We start from the raw sequence: 17,774 nt of genomic DNA, 5'->3' as shown, positions 1-17,774 counted from the left end.
TGTCAAGAATCAATTGGATCCGTGTTCCACTTACTTCTGGAAGAACATTCTGGGTATCAATTGGAATAAAATCCCAAATAATTTTACTTGATAAATGTTCATCAAAAAGCTTAAAAAACTCTAGTCAACATATGAATACATTCAGTTCCTTAAAGCTGTCTTTAGCTTCTAACGCACCCTGGTAGACTCTTCAAAATATAGGAGCTTTGCCGTATTTTGTTATGAAAATTTTCAAACACACAAGCATTGGAAGAATTGTACAATGAACACCCATATATCAATCGCCTGGATTTCACAATTAAAATTTTGATGCATTTGTTTTATCACATATATATTTCTCTATCCATTCATTATTTCATCTTATTTTTTGATGCATTTCAAAGTAGGTTGCGAATATTATTCTACAATACCCCTAAAGGCTTCAGAACACATACATCAGGATATAGTTTTTAGAAGTGATCTGAATTTCTTAGAAATGTGGGGCGGATACATTATCTTATTTCATTCAGCTGTTATAAATTTAAGGTACCAGTTGTACTCTGGTTTGGGGAAGCTCGCTCTTGAGGGAAAGGCTAGCCCTGACAAAGTCACATCCACTGCCCACGTTTGTCCTGAGTAGACTGCATTTCTGCATAATAAAATTGTGAGTCTTACCTTTAATATTCTGGAAAAACTGATGACCTTGCCCCAGACCATCTGGCTTCTGAATCAAGAGCTCCCACCCCACCACTGCGTGGACGGGACTGCACTTTTTAGGTGACTTAGGCAAGAACAGCATGACCCAACAGCTCCAGCAACGCAGTCACACGTTTGCTATTTGGAAGACTCTTTACTTACCATATTAACCATTCAACTAAATTCCACAAATCCTAGTTCTCTATTGCTTGATCATCAGATCCAAATTTTCAATGCCCCACATGCGGAAATCTTTTCAGCTATTATACCAAATGGCATCTCCTCATTCTATAAAACTTGTGAAAATGGCCTTTCCATTTATCCTTTTACTAATACATTTGTATTATATATTATATTTTCAAGGCACTTCTGTTTTGGAAATAGGAAGGGTATAAATATTTCTTTAATGGAATCTTGGTTTTTAGAAGTCACTCTTTCGTGTTTCCTAGGAAAAAATATTGCAATGCTTCCATTTGGCCACTAGAGGGCAGAGACCGTCTTCTGTTGGGGTTCATTCTGCACATTTTTTTTTCTTCCCACCCAGCTAAAGTCTAGTGCATCTAAAGTACTGAACCTTCTTTCCTTAAAAATTGTTTAATTGGATCCTAAGAGTCTCCGTTAAATTAATAAAACTGACATTTCTAGTTCTGTACTGTTGCATTAAATCTAGCCCATTTCGTCCGTTTCCATCATTTCCCTTAACTGCCTATAAATGTGCAGTGCGAATGGTGCCCCCCTGTGGTTGTGCGATGCAGCCCACCCTGCCTGGAGACATCTCCCGTGTGACCCCTGCGCTGAGCATTTCTCCACAGCTAACCTCAAAATCCAGCCCCGGCCTTGGTGATCTCTTTATCCTCAGTTGTAACTATAAAAGTGTCCGCCTGTATGTTTACCCAACATTTATCTGCTTTTTTAAGAAATATCTTTGAATTTATACATTATGTCACTTTCTGAAATGTAGACTTTGTCTTACATATTCTTAAGAAGCAGAGATTTATTTTCCCTTCATCTTGACTCAAGTTGGTGATTGAACTTGGTTTCCCAAGGACATACAGCTATGGAATGTCTGCAAACCTGATACGAGGCAAAACTAAGCTTGCTGGATTCACTTGGCCTATGTCTCCAGCTTGATACCCCCAAGACACTAATTCCAGTTGCCCAAAAAGAAGCCACACATTATTGTCTTCATGGAAGCTGACTTTCTATCTCCCTACTCTTTCCTCCATCAAAATTTTCTTTTCCTCCGTCCTTCTCCAGAGGGCTAATTTCAGCCAGCTGTCACCATGGGATTCGCCTCCCACATGTTTCCAGAAATCTGCTTGGATATAAATGGGGAAGGTCAGATATGCATGGAAAAGGGGCTCCTTCCTTCTCTGTTTCCAAAGCAGCTGAGTTTGGTGACCACAGGCACCCCTTTCCACTTGGAAGTTGGGAAGCGTTACCCCTATTATATTTAAGCCAGAGGACCAGACCAGTGGATGACTTTGCAATGGCTCAGTGCTCTTTCCAACATTCCCTTTACTTCAGTCCCTGCTGTGCAATGTAAATGCATTTCCTTTATGAATTTTGTGGCCCAACGTCTATGGTATTTCACTCTTCTCAAGTGTCTCCCACAAACCCAAATGCCTCCAGGAGTGAGGCAGGTAAAACCTACATGAGTGGAGAAGGAGCTGTCCTAAAAGGGGCAGAAACCATTCCGTTCTAACCCAAAGTGGGAATGTAGCCCCAGTGTGCTCTACCTGATTTTTCAAGAGAAGTGGGAAATCCATTTTATTAATGTAAAATCTCCTTAATTTAAAAATTTGGCAACTTTGGGTGAACCAAAGAAAATGTTTCCCCACACTCAACTTGGGCCCTAAGCCTCCAGTCTGCAATTTTTTGATGAACAAAAAACACTCGATCCCTCCCCTAGGCACATGATTTTTGGGAGAAGTTTCCCAATGGATGTAACTAAATAATGCGACCATACCAGAACTCACCCATCCGAAGCAGCCATTTTTCAAAAGACACAGTTCTGCATAGTGAGTTATCTAGGCTGCCTAGGTTACTGGTTTAGGCTCCTGCCTCCTCAACTTGATTTCTGGCCACGGGTCCCAGGGTTCATTTCTTCCACCTTGATACCTCCAGCACCGGGCAGGCCATGGGAGATAAGCAGAGATTATTTGTGGAATTAACCTAAATTCTGCCATCCCTTAAAGCAGTTTTGGAATTCATGTTTTAAAGATGCTTTGGGGGACAGATTGAAATCAACTTGTGACAATCAATGTCATTATTTTCACTCATCTTACTTTTTATAAAAATGTTATCATATGACAACCTGCTGTCTGTAATTATGTGACAAAATGTCGCAACATTGGCCTTCAAATGACTTCTGGCTATTTCCTAATATATTCTTTTAATGTACTATAAAGTGGAACATTGGAATAGCCTCATTCTCAGTAAAATACGCCATGGACCCAGAAGGTAATTCTAAGAAAAGGGTTGCAGAGCATTTAGAGCATTAAAAAGCATCATTGAAATGGTACATAATTACTGAGGCAATTATATTATAATGATCAATGTTTATTCAGCAAACATTTATTGAATGCTTATTGTCTGCAGGGCACAATGGACTAGCTGCTGGAGAGGTTGGAGTAGAGATTTCATAAGTTTCAATGCACTTATTATTATTATTCATTGGTAGTGTTGTACAAGCTTAAATGGTTTATTTTTTTAGTACACACATATTTACTCTGTGCCAGGAGCTATTCTAAGCGCTTTATAAACATTAATTTATCTGATCCTCTAAACAACCTTACAATATAGACAATATTTTGATCCCCAGGACATACATGTTCTCATCTGTAAAGCTGAGGAAACTGAGGCACGGTTAAGTGATTTGCCCAATATCACACTGCTAATAAGTGGCAGGGCCAGAGTTTAAACTCAAGCAAGTCTGGCTTCAAAATCTCAATTAGCTATTGCTGCATAACGAACAGCCCCCAAATTTAGTGGGTTACATCATCAACTGCTTCTTTTTCAGGAGTCCTTTGGTCAGCTGGGCAGTTCTGCTGGTCTGAACCATGCTCAGCTCGTCGTAGCTGGGCTCACTCATGTGCATGAGGGCTGGCTGGTCTAGGACATCCTTGCCTAGATGACTCAACTCGCCTCCACATGGTCTCTCAGCCTCCATTGCTATAGCAGGCATTTGAGAAGGAGGAAAAGTTCACAAGTGCATTTTCAATCCTCTGCTTGCATCAAGTTTGCTGCTCTCTCATTTGACCAAAGCAAACCACATGGCCAGGTTCAAAGTCAGTGTGGAAGGCACTACCAAGGGGCATGGACATAAGAAGGTGTAAAAATTGGGGCCTTTAATACAGTTATCCTACCACAGTCATGACTCAACACCATGCTATTTCATCCTGCTTTCCAGATAGTTTTAAATTTGATATTTCAGACTCCAGATGAGTTGGGGAAATGCTATCAAATATAGCCTTATTGGTTTAGGAAGGTAATGTAAGAAATGTGGAGAATGAAAGGGTGTTTATGATTTTAGGCTGATCCTGGGGAAACACCGTCGGAGGCTCCGAGTGAAGCCAGGACAACTCCAGCAGAAAACGGAGTGAATCACACTACATCCCTGACACCTAAACCTCCCTCCCAGGCTCTCCACAGCCAGCCAGCTCCAGGTAAACGCTCTGAAGAGAGAGCTGTACAACAGGATTGCCAGCCTCCAGTTCATCTGTGCCCCTGAAGAAGGTAGCATGATCCAGTTAGCCGAGGCAGCAAGTGAGCCAAGATGCATGGACTTAGCAAGAGCTTCAGAAATGTGTGATGAATGAATGAATGAATGAATGAATGCTGAGAGAGACTCATAAGTGCTCATCTGGCTCTGCTGATAACTTATAAAGCCACAACAAAACATCACCCACATTTCCCTTGTCTTTCATGTGGATTGAGATCCATCTGCTGGCAGGCTTTGTGAAGAGTTCTTCAAGCATCTTATAAACAGCTATGCTTTAGAAGCACATTCTCAGTTCTATCTCACTAAGTCTCTGCCAAAAAATTCCTTTCCATCCTTCTCCAACTTACTTTTCAATACCCTTGAGAGTCTGCCATGTGCTGAGCATGCTGCTAAGGTCTTCATGTGGATTTTCTCATTTCACCATCATATCAAGCCCATGAGAGTTGAATCTGTTCTTGTCCCCACTGTGCAGAAGAATGAAGTGCAGTTCTAAGATGATAAAGTACTTCTTGAGGGCCACAAAGCTAGTGAAGAGTGAAGGCAGGACTGACACAGTTCTCTAGGACCCTAAAACTCTTGCTTTTAGCTGCTATACTCCTAGCAGAGCTACACCAATGTCTCACTTCTCAGAAAAATCCTTTGATTCTTTGCAGCTAACTTTGATCCTTAGTCTAAGACTGCTTTAGGTAATTATCTCCTGTTCGCGTGTCCTCTTTCCCCAACAGGTGGTGGGCTTCCTGGGAGAGGCTCCAGTGTGATGCTTCCTTTGCACAGAGCTGGGGAAGAGCATGGACTTGATAACTTTTTGTTAAATTGGTTAATAAAGTAAATAAAAGGGAAAAGATTTCTCATGCGGGAGAGCGAGATTTTGAAAAGAATAAATCATATTAAATTTATGTTAGATGTGACTGGGGCCTATGCTTTTAAGAAGATTGTTGAGATCAATAATAGTAAGAAAATGACTTGATCATAAACAAGTGATGTTTTCAAGTGAAGATTTTTATAAACCAAATACAAACATTTTGAGTGTCTCTGGAATAGAAAGAAGTCACTTAAATCTGTGAGTAAATGTAGGGTGGTGCTTTTGAATGTAAAAGAGAATTTAGCAGTTTAGCATTTGATTTTTTTAACTTGATGTTTTGAAATAATTTAACTTACAGAATCGTTTTTAAAATGGCACGGAATACATTGCAAAAATGGTCTCCTCTTCTCTAATATTAACATCTGTCAGAATCATGGTGCAATTATCAGACCAGGAAATTAACATCAGCATACTCAGACCTGAAATACAGACATTGGGTGAACTTCACCTGCTCTCCAGGTTCCAACTCAGGATCCCCCATTGTGTTTAATTGTCATGCCTCCTTATTCTCCCTTAATCTTGACCATCCTTCAGCCTGTCCTGTCATTCCTGACCTTGACACTTTTGAAGAGTACTGGTCAGTTATTTTGTAGAATGTCCCTTAATTTGAGTTGGCCTGGTGTTTTCTCATGATTAGATTGAAGTTATGCAGTTTCGGCAAGAACATCACAGAAATGATGCTGTCCCCTTCTCACTGCATCTTATCAGGGGTACCTGATGTTAATGTGTCTCATCATTGGTGATGCTGGAGCTGTTGGTTAAGATGGTATCTGCCAGGCTTCTCCACTGAAAGTTAGGATTTTCCCCCTTGTGGTTAATAGGTTTCTTGAGAGAGATACTTCAAGATTATGCAAATATCTTGTTTCTCCTTAAACTTTTGCCCAATGATTTTGACATCTACCAAGGGATCTTGTCCGCAACAATTGTTACTGCCTACTGGTCAGCGTTTGATTTTTAAAAGACCACCTGCTATTTCTGATTTTACCAAAAGGTGGCAATAGCATGCCTAAACTGAGTTTATTGACAAGAGTTTTGATTCAAAGTGGAAGGATGTCATTTCTTTCTATAAATGGAGCATATAGATTCACATTTAATTAGGTTTGCCTGAGTTATAAAACGAAGAAATTTCTTAGAATATTTTTTGGAATTATTTTCTCCTGCAATTTGTAATTTCTTAGTAAAGAAATTTAGACTCAGGGCTCAAACGTTGTTATACAAGCAGAATAAAATTTAAAAAGTTAAAAGAGGCTATTTATTTTATCTTTTTATTTCAGGTTCTGTAAAGGCACCGGCCAAAACAGAAGATCTCATTCAGAGTGTTTTAACAGGTAAAGACCACCCTTTTCCCCCATGGAATTAGGCACCTGAATATTATAGAGTGTAGGTATTTAGAGGAGAGGAGCTTTCCATTCACCTCTGAAAAATAACATCATTAATATTTCTTCTCTAAAAATATCTAGAGATATACAGTTGTAGTTTAGGCCACATTACATGACGTAATCACAGAAAAGTAGCCATATTTGGCAGATAGGACCCATTGGTGTAAAAATAATATAATTTCACAAGATATCTATTTTAGAATCAAAGAATAGTTTCATGCTGGAAATGTGACCCAGAGAACAGGAATGCATGTCTTCCCAAGGTGCCAGCAATCAACTGTATTTGAGAAATGCAGAATATGATTCTCTTATGACTATAGAATACAGAGTGTTTGAGAACTGTGGTACAGTTTGGAAATATTTTATATTTGGTTAGTTCCATAGACTAGTGGGACTAAAACTGGTACAAGATTTCTTTAATGCTATTAGCAGTATGTAATAGAGTCTTAAAATTTTTTATAATACTTGGTCCAATACACAACAGAATTGCACACACATGTTCATCCAAAGCAGCACTATTGGTGAAATTCCCAAACTGCAAACAACCCAAGGGTCCATAAACAGTAGAGTAGATAAATAGATTGTGGTATATTCACAGAATTAAATAGGACACAGCTGTGGGAATAAATAAACTATAATCCCACACAACATGGAAAAAATTCACAAGAATAATGTTGAAGTAAAGAGTCCAGACACAAAAGAGCACATTCTCTGGTTCCATCTCCATAAAGTCCCCAAACAGGCAAAGCTAATTCATGCTGCTGGAAACATGGATTTAGCTTATACTTGGTGGGGGGTAGGGACCAAAAAGAGGGCCTCTGGGATGCTGATGGTGGTCTGATTTTGATCTGAGTGATGATTATTGAAACATGTTCATTTTGTGAAAATTCATAGGGCTGTGCATTGACGATTTATATACTTTCATGCATGTATTTATATTTCACCAAAATAATACATAAAATATGCATGGAAAAATTAATCAAGGAATGTATTAAAAGAAAATAAAACATGTTGTTAGAGATTTAGTTCCATGGGAAATAATATAACGTTAGTGCAAAACACACTTGACAGAAGTGTAAGTAGAAAGTGATTCCGACGTTATTTAAAAAGACATAAATGCATAGACAAAAGGCAATGGGTCTGTACCAATATATTAGCAGTGGTTATCTTTGGTAGCTTGTTTATGAGTGATATTTATTTCTTTAAATAACTGGACATTACCCTGTATGCTTCAGAACATATTCAAAGAATAGCCTCTCTTGCACAGACATTTTAAAAAATAGTATTTTCCATGGAATTGTTTTTAAATCTGAGGTTGGAACATCTTGAAAATTACTAAACTTGCCGGAGCCGATGTGCTGCACACCATTTTTAAAGAAACGGGATTAAATCCATCACCAAATATGCAGCCATTCCTTATGATTATAAATTCTTAATGTAATAAGTTATTATGCAACCAAAATGAGTGCATTTGGGCCAGAGGGAAGCCGTTAAATAAATGGTCCTAATTCTCTCCCTGGCCTCTTTCTCAAAAGGAATTGACTATCGTGAGAATAGACACATTATAAAAAAGGGGAGCATTTTTCAATTGCTTAAAGACCTTAGCTTTAGGAACATAAATTATCATTCTGACTTCCATGTTTATCCACTAGATGTCTCATTTTCTATTCAAGACTGTTGTTACTCATGGTATATATTATTTCTGAATCTCTTGACAGTTCTAAATATTGATGATAACGTATTTTTGTTGCCAGAAGCAGAAAGTTCACAACATGGAAACGTGAACTATGACTTAATCTAGATCCAAATGCATGATAATTCTTTAAAGTTAAGACACTGTCAATTTTAAGGTACCCCACTATTCATGGATGGCTAAGAAAGAAACACACTGACACACCATTACACTCTACAGACTATAAAATGCACTTAATTTTGGAAATGTTAACATATTTTTTAAATGCATATGCTAGAATTGATGAAATATGTCAATAAAATACAGAATGTTTTAAGGTCAAGCTCTGTCACGTTAAGTGCTTTCTCAGTAAAAATATGTAGTAATGTAAGCTGCCACTAACGCTTATAGTGCCTTTGGGAAAATCACATTAATCACCTTCCCTCACTTTGCTGCTTTATGCCGGAACACTGAGACAAATATGCAAACCTACAATGTCTATACCGTGAATACTGCTCCTTAGAGATGGTGCTATAGAACCTGTACAATCATTTGTTAAAACTCCAAAGGCGCACTCTCAGAAACCGTATTAAATACTTTGCATGAATTCTTCATTTCATCATCTTAACAACTCAAAAAAGTGGTAGAAGTATTGTGACCCTTAAGGTGGATGCATCTGGTGCTCCACCCAGATTCCCTTTCCCGTATGGTGCACCCATCTCCCAGCTGTAGTGAGTGTTGGCTGCTAATGGTTCATAGCTTCCACTTCTCTTGAAAACTGCCTTTAGCCAAAAGTAAGCTCCCTCTCTAGTATGCTATGTCTTTACCCCACTGACTGTCCCGAATTTGCAAAAAGCTGACCTTTCTTACCTCCAGGTGAGACTGACTCTGTTATACAATTCATACTCCAGGGCTCCCTGTGGAATCAGGCAGAGGCGAGGCTCCAGCTGAAACCACATCCTTGCTTAGCTGCTTCCCCTTGCCTATCGGCTGTCCTCGCTCCCCTCCTCCTGAGAGCCCTCCTTAGTAAATCACATGCATGAATCCCCCTTTTGGGCTTTGCTTCTAGGGAAGCCAAACTTAAAAACAAAATTACAACTGAAGAAATTGGGTCTTTAAGAAATTTGGCAACATAGTCTCAAAGTTAGCAAGTTATAGAGCCCAGATATGTTTGATATGAAAGCCCTGCTCTTAAGCTCCATTTGGCTAGGATCAGACAAATACTGCTCAATAAGCAGGTTGCTACTCCTCTTTGCATCAGTGCTTTGAGTTCTTCCAGGTCTGTTAGCTCTCATGCTCTTTTGTTGCAGAAGTGGAAGCGCAGACTATTGAAGAGCTAAAGCAACAGAAATCGTTCGTGAAACTTCAAAAGAAGCACTACAAAGAAATGAAAGACCTGGTTAAGAGACACCACAAGAAAACCACTGACCTTATCAAAGAGCACACTACAAAATATAATGAAATTCAGAATGACTACTTGAGAAGGAGGGCAGCTTTGGAAAAGACAGCCAAAAAGGATAGTAAGAAAAAGTGAGTTGAATGGGTATTGTTTGTTTGTTTTATAGTATGAAGGAAGAGAGTTATTTACATGGATTTTTGATATTTTATGCCATATTTTGGGCCGACATTGCTGCAAGAAAGAAAGCCACCCAATTCCCTCCATTCTCTAGAGCTCTTGTGTCATCTCAGATCAGTTTTGCTTGTGGACTGAATTTCTTTATTTGACCAATTTCTGAGAATAGATATGCGGGAAGTCTTACCTTTGAGTTCTAGCCTGTGAGTCCATATTATAGCTGCCAATCTGGTGGGTATGAAATTTTTCCATGTACCTAGAACCTAGTTGAAGAGGTCACTTGTCTTTTAGAAAAGAGAAGTCTCAAGTATCCTTTTCTGCCCCATCCAAAACCCTCAAAGCCTTGTACAGATAACCCTTGTGTCTGGGTCTAGGCGGCCCCACAGCCCCATGTACCCAGACCTTGACTGGCAGAAGCATCTCTCACACATTCATTCAATCAGTATCTGTTGAGTGCCTACTGTGTGGGACACAGTAGTAAACACGACCTACACAGTGATCACTCGCAAGTAGCTAAGATGGTAATCGGGGAACTATGTGAGCATGGAAGCTACCTGTCTGTGAGCTAAGAGTCAGGTTGTACCACATCCTTCCTTTCTCTTCCTTACAGAACAATCTTATCTTGATGCCAGGTTATAGAGACAAGTAAGAAGCATTTTTCAGATCCATATGGTGACATGATTTAACATGGGCTTAACTTGAAAGCACAGTCAAAACCCAGTACTTGGATTTTAAGAACTAAATCAGCCTTAGAAGCCATCTAGGTGAATCTTTGTCACTTCTTCACAGAGGAAGCTGAAAGCTAAAGGCATTCACATTTACCCACAGTTACACAAACTGTTCAGGTAAAGCTTGGCCTAAAACGTCTGCTAAATTTCTATTTTAGTGATATGCATGTAGTTTGTTTATTCACGTATTCATCTACTTATAAGTCAGACCCTGAAAACTTCCAATAGAGTATTGAAGCAGCTCATCATAGCAGATGTGTAAAAATCCTACGAAAATAGAAAAATAAAAACCACACACACACACACCTACATACACACAGACTGAGTGGCTAGCAGTTACCTAGACCTGCTGTCCATTACAGGAGTCGCTAGCCACATGTGGCTACTGAGCCCTTGAGAAGTGGCTCATCCATATTGAAATGTGCTATAAGTATAAAATATGTACCAGATTTCAAAGACTTCATTAAAAGAAAAAAAAGAAGAGAATGTAAAATAGTTCATAATTTTATATTGACTTATATTGCTTTTATTTTAATTACATGTTGAAATGATACTATTTTGGGATGTATTCGGTTATATGAAATATATTATTAAAATTAATTTCATTCATTTTTTTTTTTTTTTTTACTTTTTAAGGTAGCCACTAAAAATTTTAAATCACCTATGTGGGAAAAATCAAATACGTGACTCAGGTTATTTCTGCACCAGCTGTTTAGTGTAATTTCTCTTTGAACACTGGATTTAGCTTTTAGCTTCTGAGAAAAGGAAATATGGGTTAGATGATTCTTCTTATGTGATTATAGGAAACTTGCTTACTTTTCCAAGAGAGACAAACACTTCCCCAGTATTAAATTACAAGAGAATTCATCTCATGGATGTTATACAGGCAATGTTAGGCAACAGGGGATAATGTCTTCAACCTTGTTTTTACAGAAGATGTAGAAACATTATTCCCTTGGTTATTGTTTTATACTCTCCCTCGAAAAACAAACAAAAGTCCCTAAGCATCTAGTATTGAAAGATAAAACAGGAGAAACTTTTCTTCAAGAGGCAAAGCCACTGAGGTCTGATTATGTCTGTCCATCTCCCACCCTCCTTGAGACATGTTAAAATCCTGAAAATACTTAACTAATAAATGGACATGATGTCCATTAGTGTTTTTTTTTTTTTGAGGAAGATTAGCCCTGAGCTAACATCTGCTGCCAATCCTCCTCTTTTTGCTGAGGAAGACTGGCCCTGAGCTCACCTCTGTGCCCATGTTCCTCTGCTTTATATGTGGGATGCCTACCACAGCATGGCTTGCCAAGTGGTGCAATGTCCACACCCAGGATCTGAACCAACAAACCCTGGGCCGCCAAAGCGGAACGTGCAAACTTAACCGCTGCGCCACCACGCCCGCCTCTAGATTAGTTTCTTATTCAAATATCCATCATCTCAACTGAGCTTTTCACATTATGTGAAGAGGAGATCATTCAAAGATAGCTTCTGTGCAGACACTGGCATGCAATGATTCTGTGTTGTTCTTAAGAGCACAGACTTTGCCTTCCCCTAAGTGTCTGTCCTTGGGTAAGCTGAACTGCTGCTCCCCCATACTGTGTCCTTAGGCACATTTTCTCACTGAACCTGTTTCCTCAGATGTAACATGGCGATGGTTATGCCTACTTGTTGGGTTGTTGTGAAAGCCAAAAGTAAAGTAGAGAGTGGCTGGCACATGTTGAGCTGTCAACAAATGTTGACCTGTTGCCTCTGCTGTGGTGGTTGTGGCTGATTGAAGAAACAGCTTTATGTTCTGGCTACACTAGCTTCCTGCTACAAAAGATGGTAAATGTATCTCATGTCCATGCCAGGATGGAGGGTATCAGGATCCGTGAGCCTTGTAGAGTGTTCATTCTCACTTGACCTTGCGTATAAAAATTCAAATAGAAACCTTTGAGGGAATTCTGCATCCCTTACTTGACAAAATAAGATCCTAACCCCAGCGTTAACCGACTGCCTCTCCACATGGCACTGTTGATGCTGGCCTACTTCAAAGAGAGAGCAACAGGAATTTCTTCTACCTGTTCCACCTGGCTGCAAGTGAAAAAACAGAGGCAGATTGAGGCCGAATCTGATGTGCTGGATATCTTGGGTGGTTTAGTTTTCTTTCTGCAGAGGTTTCCATATAAAGGAAAATATCAGAACTGTTCTTGTACTGCATTCCCAACACTGTCTCCTTTTCTATTGTGTCATATAAGAAGCGAGAGCACAAAATTTGAAGGAATCATACCATATGTTTTAACGCACGAATAAGTTAGTGAGAATTGCTTTGATTTATTTCAGCATTAGTCCTAAATATCCATATGTACAATTTTCTGACTATGAATAATTCAAAGAAAGTTAACCTGCACAGAGTAAGCTCTCAATAAATATTTTAGAATGAACTAATGCATCCTCCTTCCTCTTGTAACCTATGCATTTTGAGGAAAGTGCCATTTTGTGTACAGATATCAATGAAGTTGCTACCCAAGCCCAAAGAAACATTTTAATAACATATCTTTCCTATTAAAAGATGTCAAGAAACAGACCATATTGGCTGGGAGGGCTGCTGGCACATGGCATCTACACATGCTCTCTGTTTTCAATACACACTACCCAGATGCAAAATGTGGTACCTCTTCAACTCCCTCAAGAGAATCCAATCAATGTAGAATGTACTGAAATTGTCAGGGGGGAGAAATGTAGCTGGGAATGACATTATATGTGCCATATTAAAAAAAATAAAAAGATTAAAGCCTTGAAAAATTCTTATTAGACATTGTTTTTCCCAAGGGGGGACTATCATTCTCTCCACCACCACTGCCAGGGCCCCCAGCCTCCTGGCTTTCCTTTTCTGCCCCAACCTCTTTCTTGAGCAACACAAATTTCATCTTCTTTCTGTGTTTGCAGACCCTCTGCTGCTAAGCTTGTCCGTGGGGTATCGGCCTCTTTCTCAAGTGGTTTCTTGAAATATTTATTTCCAAACACAGCCCTGTCTCTAGGAGGAACTCTGGTGAACAGCCTACCTCCACCTGCTCGTGACCTGATGATTTTTATGAGTCAAGCTCTGTGTCTCTGCAGATCGGAACCCAGCAGTCCTGACCATGGTTCATCGACAATTGAGCAAGACCTTGCTGCCCTGGATGCTGAAATGACCCAAAAGTTAATAGACTTGAAGGACAAACAGCAGCAGCAGCTGCTTAATCTTCGACAAGAACAGTATTACAGTGAAAAATACCAGAAGCGAGAACATATTAAGTTGGTAAGCCTGAGAAATGCGATTTCTGTTTGTATCGCTGGAACCCTCTTTTCTATAGAAAACTTTTGATGCTCTTACATGACTTAAAGGGAGACAGTGGCAGGTCTGGCTGCCACCTTCCCTTCACTTCTTTACCCAATAATCTTATTTTAATGCCAGGTAAGATGTATTTTTCAGATTGATATTGTGACTTATGATTTCACGTGCGCTTAACTTAAAAGCGCAATCAAAACCCAGTACTTGGGTTTTAAAAAGGAACAAAATCATCATTTCTTAGAACTGGAAATTGCACAGGTCACATAATGTTCACCACACTCATATCTTCTAAGCTCCATTATTCCAGCATCTTTACCAAGCTCCTCTCTGTTTCCCAAAGAAGCTATGTTTTATTATTTTTATTTTCACTAACTTGTTTTGGGGTTATAATAGTTTTTTGAGATCTTTGAACTCTCACAAGGAATTAAAAACACTTATATCTTTCTTCAGGAAAACTAAGAACATGCTGCAAATAAATGTTCACTTTTTGTATCACTGGGCTTTTCAAGAACTAAAAAAATTGTACAGTCCACTCTCCTTCATTTAGAAAAGCCGGTATCTAAATGGCTAATATGGAATGTTATCTACCCAATTCCTGTGGCTCCCTGTGAAAGGAAATGACTTCATCTCTGTTAATGATCAGTTTTGTCTTCCAAAGTGTTTTCTCATGAATTGTGACATTCTCTCCCTTGTTGTTGATGCCTTGACACATAGTAGGGTCATGATAAATATTTGGTGACAGATAGATGAAATGAATCAAATAAAGTAGCCTTGAAGACAAGCTGACCAGCTGAGTAAGTGTAATAGAAATTAAAGTAGTATACCCAGAGGAAATGGGTTCTGAGAGGTGTTTGTATGACCTGTCCATTTCGTTGCTGAGAGCCTGTCCATGCAAGAGAATTCTGAGGTTGTTTCTGCTGGTACGTTGGAAATGGGTGGATGGGTTAGTCGTGATTGTATAACAGGTGATTCAGCGTAATGGTGTTGTCCTAGTACTGGGTCTGCAGTGACAACATGCAGATGAGCAGGTCAAGATCCCATAAGGAGCTTATCAAAAATCAGATTCCGCTTGCTCAGTTATTCTCAATCTCAGCATGCATCAGAACCATCTGGAAGCCTTGGTAAAACACAGATTGTTAGGCCTTGCCCCAAATTTCCAATTCAACAGTCCTCTTGTAGGGCTGGTGATGCTGATGCTTCTGGTCCTGGGACCTCACTTTGAGAACCATTGCCCAGTACTTAAATGTGAGGCCCGAGGATTTACTTTTTAACAAGCTTCACCTGATTTTGGTGGACTGCTCTATTTTTGAACTACTGAAATAAGATCTAAGCAGTGAGAGAATGGTCAGGCAGAGGTCAGGTTTTGTCTAAGGATGGGATTGCTGTGACAGATCTGAGACAGCCAAAGTGAATTTTAGTGGGGGATAATGGCTTTGGGACCCAGTTACAACCACTGCCATCCCACTTTCTCCAGGACCCCATCCCTAGTACTCCAGAAAATAATAACAAAAATTAAAATTAGAATAGCAACCATGTACTGATTATTCACGGTGGGGCCATGTGCTATGCTATGCCATTTACAGAGATTGTCCACTTTAATCTTCACAACAGCCCCTGGAGTTTGGCACTATTGTCAGCCCAATTTGCAGATTAAAAAACCTTACAGAGATATTTAGTGACTTTCCCAAGGTTCCACAACTGGAAAGTGGGTATGGTTGGAACTTGAACCTTGGTCCTCTGACTCTAGAGCCCCTGCTTTATAACCATTGTGTAGATGCCTCCACTAATTCAGATTTCAAGTGAAGGTTATCATAATGGTCTCACATCTACTCCCATAGAGCACACACGGCCAGCTCCTTCATGACTGGTTACTGTACCTCTCTCTCTTTTTTTAACAACTTTATTTCACATGCTATGCAATTCACTCATCTAAAGTGTACAGTTCAATGGTTTTTAGTGTATGCAAAGATTTGTACAACCATCACCACAGTTTTGGAACATTTTCATCACCTCAAAAAGAACCACTGACTCATTCATTCATTCATTCATTCATTCAACAAATAGTTATGAGACACCTACTCAGTAAATATGTTAAAATACTAGATGATAAAAATGACAACAATCCTAGCCTTTATGGAGCTTACATTCCAGATGGGGGTCAGATCATAAACAAAATAAGTTGTTAAAATATATAGTATGTCAGATGGTAATAAGAGCTTAAGAGGTAAGTCAATCAGAAACAGGGAAATAAGGAATAGGGTGAAGGGAAGGATGAATAGTGTGCTTTGTTTTTTTTTTGTTTTTTTGTTTTTATTTTGGTGAGGAAGATTGGCCCTGAGCTAACATCTGTGCCAATCTTCCTCTATTTTGTATGTGGGATGCTGCCACAGCATGCCTTGATGAGCGGTGTGTAGGTCCGCACCCAGGATCTGAACCTGTGAACCTCACGCTGCCGAAGCAGAGTTCGTGAACTTAGCCACTATGCCTGCAGGCTGGCCCCATGCTTTTATCTTTTAAATAGAGTAGATGGGGAGGGACTCATTGGGAAGGCAGCATTTGAGTTAGGAGGTGAAAAATAGACCCAGGCAGACATATGGGGCAAGATTTTCCTAGGCAGAACATTAGCAGCTGCAAAGGCTCTCCTTGGGCGTGGGCTGTGTGTTGGAGGAACAGCAGGGGGCTCTGCCTAAGGAGGACTATAGGGTCTTAAGTCAAAGAGATAGGACTTTTAGGTTTGGGGACTGATCTCTTAGGGTCTTAAAGGCCTCCATATGGCCTCCAGATTCCACTCAGAGTGAAGTGAGAGCCACTGGAGGAGTTACATGATCTAAGGTAACTTTCACAAGGACCACTCTGGGACTGAGCTGCCCGGTACATGGTGAGGAGCAGGGCCCCAGGAAAGGGCATAGTTTGGACGAATGGTGGCCCCACCGGTTAGAAGGCCCCACTGGGATTCTCTGGCAGATGACTGAAGTTGACTCCCAGGGTGAATGTTACCTAGAAGACTAGACAACCCAGCCATAATCATCAAGAGTGACCTCAGGACCCCAACCCCTGGAAAGACTCCGTTCCCCAAGGAAAGAGTCATGGCAATTCAGAAGAGACGTGGCAGAATAAGAAAGAAGCCCAATACTCGTAGAAGATTCTCAAAACAGGAATTCAGAGTGTGGATGAAAACAGATGCCCACACATCCCACAAAGGCCTCTCGGGGAGAAGGGGACTTGTGCTGCAGAAATGGGTGCAGAAATCACAGGAAAGAGCTGCACAGTCTCAGAGTGCCAAGATGGATACCTGAGCATGAGGCACCGAGTTAAATCTCGCCAGATGAGGGTATAAAGAGCTACCCAACAGATTTTCTCCTGGAGGAGAGGTTGGCTGGGAACTACGGAAGACCAAGCTGAGCTCATGGGTGGGAAAATCCCACCTGAAAGGACAGGAAGCAGCAGAGGTGATGGAGCTCCTACTGGAGGTGGCAATGCCAGAACTTGTGCTTCTCTCTAAGAAAGAATGAGTGCATCCATTGTAAAAGCTTTGAAGAGTTTTCAGAAAAACATAAATATGTGTCCAAGCCAGCCTGTCCCTTTCACCCCAAATATAAGCACCCTACTCAAAATACTCACCCCTTCCCCACTGTCATCATGGATTTGGGTTTCAAATAAAGCCCCAGTGTCTTTGAACTTACTTGTGTGGGCCTTTGTTAAGAAGGCTAAGGCCCCCAAACCTTGGATTTAGAACCACACGAAGTTTATTTTATGGCCATTTTGGGGCATCCACAATTTATACTACATGCCTTTAGCTGACATATGTATCAGAACTTTCTATCAACTCTGTTTCTAATAACCAGCAATTG

At 40.0% G+C, this 17,774-nt stretch overlaps 1 protein-coding gene across 1 annotated transcript in view; it reads left to right on the top strand.

The window, feature by feature from the left end:
• PLCB1 (phospholipase C beta 1) overlaps positions 1-17,774 on the top strand; it is a 666,959-nt gene that overhangs the window by 548,689 nt on the left and 100,496 nt on the right. Inside the window, exons 24-27 of the mRNA XM_046679966.1 lie at positions 4,211-4,343; positions 6,536-6,589; positions 9,623-9,842; positions 13,710-13,890. Of these exons, the coding sequence (XP_046535922.1) occupies positions 4,211-4,343; positions 6,536-6,589; positions 9,623-9,842; positions 13,710-13,890 (588 nt within the window). The remainder of the gene's footprint in view (positions 1-4,210; positions 4,344-6,535; positions 6,590-9,622; positions 9,843-13,709; positions 13,891-17,774) is intronic.

This window comes from Equus quagga, chromosome 12, assembly GCF_021613505.1.
Source record: "Equus quagga isolate Etosha38 chromosome 12, UCLA_HA_Equagga_1.0, whole genome shotgun sequence".
NCBI lineage: Eukaryota > Metazoa > Chordata > Mammalia > Perissodactyla > Equidae > Equus > Equus quagga.
This window is presented reverse-complemented; position numbering and strand designations above follow the sequence as displayed.